The sequence below is a fragment of the Kryptolebias marmoratus genome, linkage group LG15, assembly GCF_001649575.2.
Source record: "Kryptolebias marmoratus isolate JLee-2015 linkage group LG15, ASM164957v2, whole genome shotgun sequence".
NCBI classification, from domain to species: domain Eukaryota; kingdom Metazoa; phylum Chordata; class Actinopteri; order Cyprinodontiformes; family Rivulidae; genus Kryptolebias; species Kryptolebias marmoratus.
The window spans coordinates 32,843,242-32,853,304 of NC_051444.1; the positions used below are offsets into that span (position 1 = coordinate 32,843,242).

Consider the following 10,063-nt stretch of genomic DNA (forward strand, 5'->3'; position numbering starts at 1 on the left):
ATTGCCCGTTTGGACTTTGCAAGGGTGCACCAAACATGGGAAGAAGAAAGTTGTCTTCTCTGATGAGAAAAAATTTAACCTTGATGGTCCTGATGGCTTCCAACGTTACTGGCATGACAAGGAGATCCCACCTGAGATGTTTTCTACAGGGCACAGTGGTGGGGGCGCCATCATGATTTGGGGTGCGTTTTCCTTCAATGGAACAATGGAGCTTCAGGTTGTGCAGGGGCGTCAAACAGCAGCTGGCTGTGTGGAGATGTTGCAGCGGGCATCCCTCATGACTGAGGGCCCTCGTCTGTGTGGTAATGATTGGGTTTTTCAACAGTTCACAATGCCCGCCTGACAAAGGAGTTCTTCCAAGAGAATAACATCACTCTTTTGGACCATCCTGCATGTTCGGGTTTTTTTGAGCTATGGTTTAAACTTTTGATCAGCTGAAAAAATCATGTTTGAGTGTAAATGCAGTTTTCAATTAATTCCCCGCTCAAAAGTTTTTGTCTCTTACGTGGATTTCTTCGTTTAACATAGTGAAGCTCTAGTCTACTTTTATGTATTCCCCATGAATTATAGATTCATATCTTACAGTCTTATTTACTGTGCTTGGAAATTTAAAACTTCACCTAGATGTCACATTTGAAGTGACCCACCACCACTGACATCTGACCTGGTGATCAGTGAAGCTGAAGAACATTAATACTTACTGCAGAGCCAGGCTCTCCCTCTTCACCTGAAAACCATTTCAGCATGGCTATGATTGGACCTGAAACACAAACTCACAATTAATATTGTTTCTCATTCAGCATTGAAACATAGATGACTGTTGACTTATCTGCTAAACAAAAAAAGACCTACTTTTAATCATTATGATAGAAAGTAAAGCTTCTTAAATATTAGGGGTGCAACGGTATGCCTAAATCATAGTTCGGTACACATCTCAATTATAAAATCATGGTTCAGTACAACAGGAGTCAGAAACAAATGCCAAATATTTTCTTTTTTCTTTCCGTAATTTTAAACAAACAATAAACCTCCCAGAAGCAGAGAAATGAGAGACAAAAACAAACAAACAAACAAACAAAAAACACCTTTGCTAGTGGGCAGCAGGTCATGAACAACAAGATAGGATTTTTTAATTGCTAACTTTTTTTGTTGTTGTTCTGGGTTGTGAGGGCAGCAGCTTGAGCATCAGGCCTAGACATCGAATTCCAGAGCCACCTTTTCTAGCTCTTCTGGGAGAATTCCAAGGTGTTCCCAGGCCAGCCAAGAGCCATAGTCTCTCCAGTGTGTCCTGGGTTTTCCCAGAAGTCTCCTTCCAGTTGGATATGCATAAAATACCTCGCTAGGTAGGCAGCCAGAGGGCATCCTTACTAGATGCCCAAACCACCTCAACTAGCTCTTTTCAAAGGAGAGTTGCAGAAGCTCTACTCCCTGGTCCCTCCCAGGTAACTTTTCTGTAACTGTGTTCTCACAAAACAATGTTTACAACTATCTTTGACAATTAGATTGACTTTAGGAGTGCACGCTCTCAGGTCATTTATTCAGGCACCCTAAGAAAACACACCAAAAGCTTGCCAAAAGAGTCATGTGTTGGGAAAGGATCAAGCCTTCGACTGCTGGCAAAAAGTATAAAATCACCACTTTCTGGAGCTGCTTGTTATTATTTCTAAACGCAGCTTCAGCTTTTACTTTATTTTAACTGGCTGTAAATCTATAACTGATTAACTTTTGGAGTCAACTGCATTTCAAATGGCTTTTTGTGTTTTGCAAAACTTGTCATATAAGATAGCAAAATTATAGATAATATATGTGTATAGATAATGTTTGTATGTGTATATATATATATAATATTTTTAAAAATGTATCAGTGGCTGTGTGTTTTGCAAAACTTGTCATACATTAGAATATTCTATTGGTGTTAACCCCACCAAGAATATTTAAATATGCTGAACCATGTGTTCAGCTTTAATAGCTGTTTGCCTGAGGTTTAGAGGAGGAAAAAAGCGTGACAATGAGTTTAGTATTCAGCGAGCTATGACTGATTAAACGTGAAGGTACTTTAATGCACCTGCCAAACAGATTACACTGAGTGGAGCAGGCGACCGTTCCAAGATGGCAGCCCTACAGTTCGTCAGCGCCAATAGGCAGTGGCAGTCCATGAGGGGTTTACTCTTTATGTCTATGATTGAGAGCACCCTTTGAAGCTGCATCACTTCCTAATTCAGAAACTGCAACTTCCACCAGGTAGTGAAAACAGCTAGAGCCCCCCTTCCATCACTCACAGAACTGTACAGGAGGTGCTGCATCTGCCATCTCAGGGCCTCCATCTCACACCAAAGGACAGAACATACCCACTCCCTCAAAAGAAAAAAAAAACTATCCTGCAACTAGTTCTATAGAGCTTTGGAATGTGACGTCACTCTTGCAGACGGAGGGATATCAGCGCCATCTTGTGAGGCATTGTGTGCATAACAACATAACCGGCAAAACGACTGGTTCGGATATTTTGAATCTTGGTTACTTAAAAATAATTTAGCAATGGTACGGACTTGCTGTATTATTGGGTGCAATGTCAGGTCACACGACCACAAAGGTAAAAAGATAGAAAAAGGACTTTCGTTTCACTGTTTTCCTGCCTGGAAACAACGCGAGGGGGCTAACGTATCGGAGATAACGAAAAAGAGACGAATGGCCTGGATATCAGCGGTAAGGCGTCCTGACATTATATTCTCCAACATCCCAAGATACCTACAAGTTTGCTCCAGACATTTCCATTCAGGTGAGTGTCTAAATTCGCTTTGTTGGTGTTTTGTCATAATTTTTTTGCTATGATTTTGCCGGTTGTACTCATGTTCAGTTCATCTAGGTCGGGCTAATATTTGTTATGTAGCGTAGTCCCGAGTTTTGACAGCGGATATCTGGGTTATTCCATTATTGCAAAGTAAACTATTTAAGTTTTCTAGTGTTATAATTTGCAATATTAATATTGATGTGCGTTCCGATTTGTCCTCTTCAAGGCAAACCGTCGTATGAAATGGATGAGACCAATCCTGACTGGGTTCCAACACTAAATCTTGGTCACTGCGAGGTAAAAGCCACAACATCAGACCGACATTCGCGGAATTTAAAGAGGCGATACAGCAGGGCAGTTGAAGACCGGGCAGCAAAGACCATGGTAGAAGTGGGGGAGCAAGTTACAGAGACTGCATCAGAAACACCAGAAGTAAATAATGAAAACACAGTCGCAGAGGCCATAGAAGAGGAGCAAGATGGAGAGGTTGAGGAGGAAACCCCAGGACAGGAGCTCAGCAAGGCTGCAGACTCTGAAGAGGAACAGGAACCAGCAGCAAAAAGGCAACAAATAGAATGTCATTTGTGTGAACAGAGAAGAGAAGAAATAAATCGACTGTTACAGGAGAACAGGGAGCTCAGGTCAGAGCTGAATAAAAAACAGCTGGACAAAGATTTTTTTAAGAATGACACAAAAAAAGTAAAATATTATACAGGACTTCCTTGCTTTGTCATTTTGTTATCATTGTTTAACACTGTTAGGCCTTTTCTGTCAGTATCAAAAAAACTTTCACCATTTCAAATGGTTTTACTTACACTAATGCGTTTAAGACTTGATCTACCTGTTCAGCATCTTTGCCATATTTTTAATGTGTCACATAAAACTCTGTCTAATGCCTTTACTGACACTCTTGATGTGTTATATGCACGCCTTAAGCCCATGGTAAACTGGCCCGAGAGGCATTGTTTACAAGCCACAATGCCTCCTCAGTTTTTGGAAACATTTGGAAAACATGTAGCAATTATTGTTGACTGTTTTGAATTAGGCACAGAAAGACCCTCAAATTTAAAAGCACGAGCACAATCCTTCTCCCGGTACAAAGGCAGACACACTATGAAATACCTTATCGGTATAACACCACATGGGTCGATTTCTTTTATTTCTCAGGGATGGGGTGGATGTACATCAGACAAGCACATAACAGAAAACTGTGGCCTTCTTTCCAATTTATTACCTGGGGATATTGTGTTAGCGGACAGAGGCTTTGATATTAAAGACAGTGTAGGAATGATGTGTGCTGAAATCAAAATGCCATCATTCACTAAAGGGAGATGTCAACTTGATGCTAAAGATGTCGAAGACACACGAGCTTTAGCTCACCTCAGAATTCATGTGGAAAGAGTGATTGGTTGCATGAGGAACAAATACAAAATGTTACACAGAACTATACCAATTCGGTTGCTGCTTACATGTGAGGGTGAAGAGGTGACATGTCTTGACAAGATTGTGTATGTGTGTTGCAGCTTAGTGAACATGTGTTCTAGTGTGGTTGTAAAACCTAATACAAATGAAACCTGCACATGTTAATATGAAACTCCAATGCTGCACTGATATTAATTAAAATGCAGATTGGGAAAAGAGATGTTCTGCACTCATTCTGTTGACATATTTGTACAGTCAGTACTGTTTTATCTAAAATGTCGATTTTAAAAAGAAAATTGTATTTGTTTCATTCATGATTTTGTATTGAAATATGTGTGGAGTTGAAAAATAACATAAAAGTGTCTGTTTTCTCTCATTTAATAAATTCATGTAGTAAACATTCATGAAACATTTGATTCAAGCACTACAAGTTGCATGTAAATAGGTAATGAAATGAATCACATTTTAAGTAAAAATTTCATTAAAATTTTTCATATAATATACATGTAATGAAATAGATTACATTTTTAAATATACATTTTAATAATCAGAAAGTTTTCAGTGAACATTTAATGTAACAAGGAAACCAGATGAAAGAGCCCATCTTTAAACATTTAATGTGTAATTAAACATTTCAGAGTAAACAAAGGTGACAAGTAAATGTTATTAAATAGATCACATTTTAAATAAATATTTGTATTTAACATATTTCAGTTAAGAAGTGAACATGTAATGAAATAGATTCTGTCCTAGAATTTTATGTAAGTGAACATTACAGGTAACAAATGTGACGACCATCTGAGGTTATACATTTTATAGAAAAATTGCTACACAAACATAAGTGCAAATATTAGTCTGACAGCATGATTTACATGCTTCTTGTCAAGACTGTTAAACTATGTCTCCCTGGAAGCTGGAGTACAGGTGTGCTCTGAGAAATATCTACCTACAAGCTCTGGAAGGCAAATATTTTTAAAGAAGCTTTGTGCTTTTTGTAGATGTGGTTCCCAGAATTCCTGATCTGGGAAGACACGGACGATAGCCATATCTTTCTCAGTGCACACAACAAGGTCACAGTGGTTTGACTTTGTCACGAAAATCTCAGTTTGTACCTGTGTATAATATGGATGATGTTTCTTCAGGTGAAGTTCATTGCCAGACAGCTGAAGGAAAAAGTTTTTGTCGTTTGCATCGACAGCCTGCTGGATGCAGGATGTCCTGTATTTGTAAGGACACTTTATCTCCAGGCAGCCATTCCCACAGCAGTCACATGTTGTGAGTCCATCAGGAGATGCTCCAAGTTCAGGGAAGTCAGTGTTTATAATGAAACCACATGATTTAACTTTTAGATTTTTGTGACGATCTCTAATTTTAATGTAAGCCTTTTGTGCATCACCCTCATGATTCACACCCCATTTTGTTTGCACTGTAGACACAGTGTTGCCTGGGTTGCACACCTGTTTTACAACTGTTAGTGCTGGCCTTTCCAAACTGGTGGCAAATACAGCATGCATAGTGGATGATGTAATTCGTTCAGCTCGACATTCATACCAGGCAGAACACTTGTGCTGCAGTCTTGTGTGCTTTTCGGTCGCTTCTGCCTGCTCCTCAGTCACTGCTGCAGCATCTTTGTATTTTTCACAGCACTGCAAAATAGCTGACAAGTCATGAGACTGCATGTTGTTGTACAGAGAAGCAAGTGACTTAGGTAACATGATTGACTGTTCTGGTTTGTGTGTGAATAATGTGTAATATTTTTCCATTCCTGACAAACCAACAGCCTTACTGTGCTCTAATAGCGTGTCAAGCAGAGGACATAAATCTTTCAGATTAGCAGGTGGGATTTTTCTTTTTTGTGGACGGCTTCTTCTGGCTGGCGTTGAGACTTCAGCTTGGATTTTTTTGTCAAGTGTTGTCTTTTGAGAAGCTGAAGTGCTGTAGTCAATTTTATGGCCAACTTCAGGGTGAATCTTTTTCAGATTGCCAGGTAACATCCAGTATGCTGGCTCATCTGTAACAGTTTTTGTGCCTCTTATCCTCACTGTTGCTTCCACCTTAAAAAGTAGGGCACCTACTGCACCTACTGTAGGGCACCTACTGCAGGTTTCAGCTAGCCCTGCCATGCACGTGCAATGTGCACACTCAACAGTGCCGGTGTTGCTCAGCATGACCCACGGTGTTAACGGTGGCTCAGAGAGTCTCTGAGAGTGCATAACCTGCGAACACACAATTGAAATGGTGAATGAAAAGACAGAAACATAAAAAATGTATGTGAATCTAGAAGTAGTTGAACCGTCTATTATTCCAATCAACATTTTATTACAGAAGAGTAATCATGAAATAATTTCAAAGAGGTTATCAGTTACAAAGCAAATAAATTCTAAGAATTTAATTCTAAGAATAAGAAGAGCTAATAAAGTTGCCGAAATTAAAGAAGAGTGTTTCGTGAGTGCAACACTATTCGTGTATGTGTATTATGTTTCAATCCATCCGTTTTCTAACACGCTGATCGCGAGAGGTGCTGATGTATCTCCAGCGGTCGCATATTTAAGTTTATATTGTACATATTTCATACGTTATTTGCACTTTTTCTAACTGAATTTTCTTTCATTGTAGATGTGTAAATGACAAATTAATTCTAAGTCTTTCTATCTTGTTATTAAACGAGCTCAAAGGAAGTAAAAATGAGGAATGAGTGGAATTGCCGTAATTTAATTCAAACTTGCAGCTTCGCAAATCAGTTAGTACTTTAATGATAACGCGTTCACACTTTTTAGTACTCGTACCAAGCAACATTCTGATTGATTGTAAAATAATGTACATTAAGAATGTATATAAAATTAAGGAGCTCAGAACTTACCTTTGTTCGAACCACAACGTATTCGCAATCCGGGGGGGTAAAAATGTCCAAATCATGAACCCAGTCATTTGTAAACTGGGCATGTGCCTCCATTGACTTATAATTTTTGAACTGATTTGCGGTGTAAGCACTGACACCACAGACCAGGTATGCAAATATGTCTGGGAATGTCAAATGGGGTAAATGATCAGGGTTTCTGCTCCAACTTTGTAGCTCAAATGGGTCGATATGTCCAATTTTAGCTAGTTTGTCCATGTAGCGTTTTTTGGCTTCTGGGAGAAGCTTTTTGCGTGATGTAAACATCACGTGCAGTGACGTAGCTTCCAAAGCCCTATACCCGATGCTTTGCAAAACATAAACCCTTAAGAATTTAATTAAAACCTCTTCAATGTTAATGTAGCTGTAGCTGAATGTTCCTGCACTGCCAATTTTAAATTGCACCCTCTAACCTCTCTAAACTGTTTTTAAAATAAGTTTTATTTGGCTTAACTATTTCATACCAGTCACATTGCCTTTAACCTAATTTTTTGTTGATGCCTACTTTTTATATTCTTTGAATTCTTGACTTTGACTTGTATTGCACATGTTTGTCTTGTTTGTACATGTTTTTCTCTTCTGGTCTATATTTGTGACTTTATTAATTTGTTTTTTTACACCTTGTCTTTGTAAATATAAAGTTTTTGCTTCAGAGAAAAATTCTTTCAACTCTTCGTATACTTCTAAACGTTCTTCATCTTTAAATGTCAAATTTTTCTACAAGATGATATACCTCCCAGTGCCTGTGTCAGGTCTTTGTGGGATATTTTCCTTTTTCTTAAAGACAAAACTGTCAGATTGTTAATGCACTAGAAAAGACCGACATTAAAAGGAATGAGGGATTGAAACATATTTAAATCCCAGTATGTTCAACTATTACATCAAAAATGTATTTAATATCTGTAATTATTTTTTACGAAACAAAATAAAGCATTTGAGTTAACATCCTTCAGGAGGAGTGACTGAGTATTTTCTATTCAGGGATTATAAAACAAAAGAGTAAACCGTTATATCAAATTTTATACATATATGTAAGAAGCCAAGAAACAATCTTTTAAAATGGCAGACATAAAGTAGCTCCCATGTAAACAAATATTTAAAGGACCTAAGGCCTGTGAACCTGTCAAGATGCATGATAAAAAGTCCAATCCACAGCAAAGCAGGAAGGAAAAAACAGGTCAGACTGGTTCTCTCTTGCATACCACGGCGTGTTACAGTCTGACATGCAACTGAGACCCAGACACCAAAAAAAGTATTTCACTAATTCATGGGGATTAACAGACAAACACTCTGCTGAGCAGGCTCTATAATATTGAACCACTTCCGACCGAATAATGTGCTGTAATTTACATTTCTTAACTTACAATGAATGGAGTAACATTTAGGAACACGATAAAGGCAAACTGCAACTCTTGTAAAACACGTAGAGGCACTTTAGGCTCTAAAAACGGACCTTTCAAGAATCCAAAGGCCACGCAATGCCTTGCTACTAGTGTAAGCTAACTTATTAGCTAGCTCTTCACTGCCTTTCATCGCCCTGCCATCAAACATAACTCAACAATATTACTTATAAGAGCTTACCGTTCTCAGACGTTCATGAAGAATCCACCTTTACCGCCAGTTCTTCGAGAAAACGCTGTCAAGTTACATTTTAATGCAATTGGTGAAAGAAAATGCAAACGAACAGATATGGTTGGTCACATTTGTCAACAGACGACTAACAGGAATTTGCACCTGCGCAGTTCTGACAGAATGACGGAAGCGCTCTGTGCCTTCATCGGCAGCTAAAAAAAATATTTTAAATAAATATAATCGAAATCACTCTAGACTTTCACTTACAGTCATATACTACAAGAATAAACTCATCTACTGGTTTATAATTTTTTTTCTGCCCATGACATTGTATTTGTCGAGTCAACTACGTACCAGAGACAAAATAAATGTTAAGAAAAGGACCGTCAGATCACTTCCGATTTCGTTTCAAAGCTCCGAAAAGTACAAGTTCTTCTTCTTCTTCTTTTGGAGTTTAATGGCGGTTGGCAAAAAAATTGAGGTGTGCATTACCGCCACCTACTGGTATGTAGTGTGGTTCGAGATGGTTTAATTCCAATTGCTTATTTCTGTATGTTTTACAGGAAACTCAAATTCTATTAAACAGTTTTTTTTTTAAATCTTATTATAATTTGTATATGTTTGCTCCCCAAGTTCCTTTGCAGTTTGTCTATTATATTCAGTTTTTCCTAAATACTTTTATTTTCAAAATGTCTTATCATAACTCTTCTTTCTTGTTCATATTTCTGACATTCCATTATAACGTGTTCTACTGTTTCATTCTGCCCACAATAGTCACATTTCCCTGTGTTATGTTTTTGTATTGTAAAAAGTGTGTAATTAAGTCCTGTATGTCCAAATCTAAGTCTTGTTATTACTCTTTCTTCTTTTCTGCTTCTTCTTCCAGCTCTCGTTTCTCCTACCACCCTTTGAATCTTATAAAATCACCTTCCTTTGTTATCTCTCTCCCATCTTTTCTTCAGCCTTTCTTTGATTATACTTCTTATTTCAGATTTACTTGTTTTAACTGTAAAATTTATTTCACTTTGTGTTGCGTTCTTTGCCATTTTATCTGCCTTCTCATTTTCCTTTACCCCTATGTGTGCTGGTGCCCAAAGAAATACTACAGTTAATCCCATCCTTTGTATTCTGAATAATGTGTGACTTATTTCTAGTAAAATGTCTGCTCTGCTGTCTGAATGACTGTTTTTTAAACAGAATAATACTGAACTTGAATCAGAACATATTATTGTTTTTAATGCTTTTACTTTTTCCACCCACTGTATAGCTAATAATAATACCTCTCCCTGGGCTGCCACCTTATCGTGGTGGAGGGGTTTGAGTGTCCCAATGATCCTAGGAGCTATGCTGTCAGGGGCTTCATGCCCCTAGTAGGGTCACCCAAG

At 38.1% G+C, this 10,063-nt stretch overlaps 2 protein-coding genes across 2 annotated transcripts in view; one reads left to right on the plus strand and one right to left on the minus strand.

Moving 5' to 3' along the window:
* The window catches only part of LOC108243983 (golgin subfamily B member 1-like), a 79,321-nt gene extending 70,310 nt beyond the window's left edge, over positions 1-9,011 (minus strand). Inside the window, exons 1-2 of the mRNA XM_025008966.2 lie at positions 8,688-9,011; positions 702-760 (exon numbers count right to left, since the gene is read on the minus strand). Of these exons, the coding sequence (XP_024864734.1) occupies positions 702-746 (45 nt within the window). The 5' untranslated portion in view covers positions 747-760; positions 8,688-9,011. The remainder of the gene's footprint in view (positions 1-701; positions 761-8,687) is intronic.
* On the plus strand, positions 2,455-4,550 carry LOC108243990. Its single transcript, XM_017429799.3, has 2 exons — positions 2,455-2,776; positions 3,015-4,550. Exons 1-2 carry the CDS (start codon positions 2,536-2,538, stop codon positions 4,373-4,375), a joined length of 1,602 nt encoding a protein of 533 aa, XP_017285288.3. The 5' UTR covers positions 2,455-2,535; the 3' UTR covers positions 4,376-4,550.
* Positions 9,012-10,063: the final 1,052 nt, after the last annotated feature.

What these genes read in the sequence shown, in the direction of transcription:
- LOC108243990 (XM_017429799.3), top strand. Translation starts at nt 2,536, where the DNA reads ATGGTACGGACTTGCTGTATTATTGGGTGCAATGTCAGGTCACACGAC. An exon ending in CTCCAGACATTTCCATTCAG is followed by an intron (nt 2,777 to 3,014) that starts GTGAGTGTCTAA and finishes GTCCTCTTCAAG; the next exon opens with GCAAACCGTCGTATGAAATG.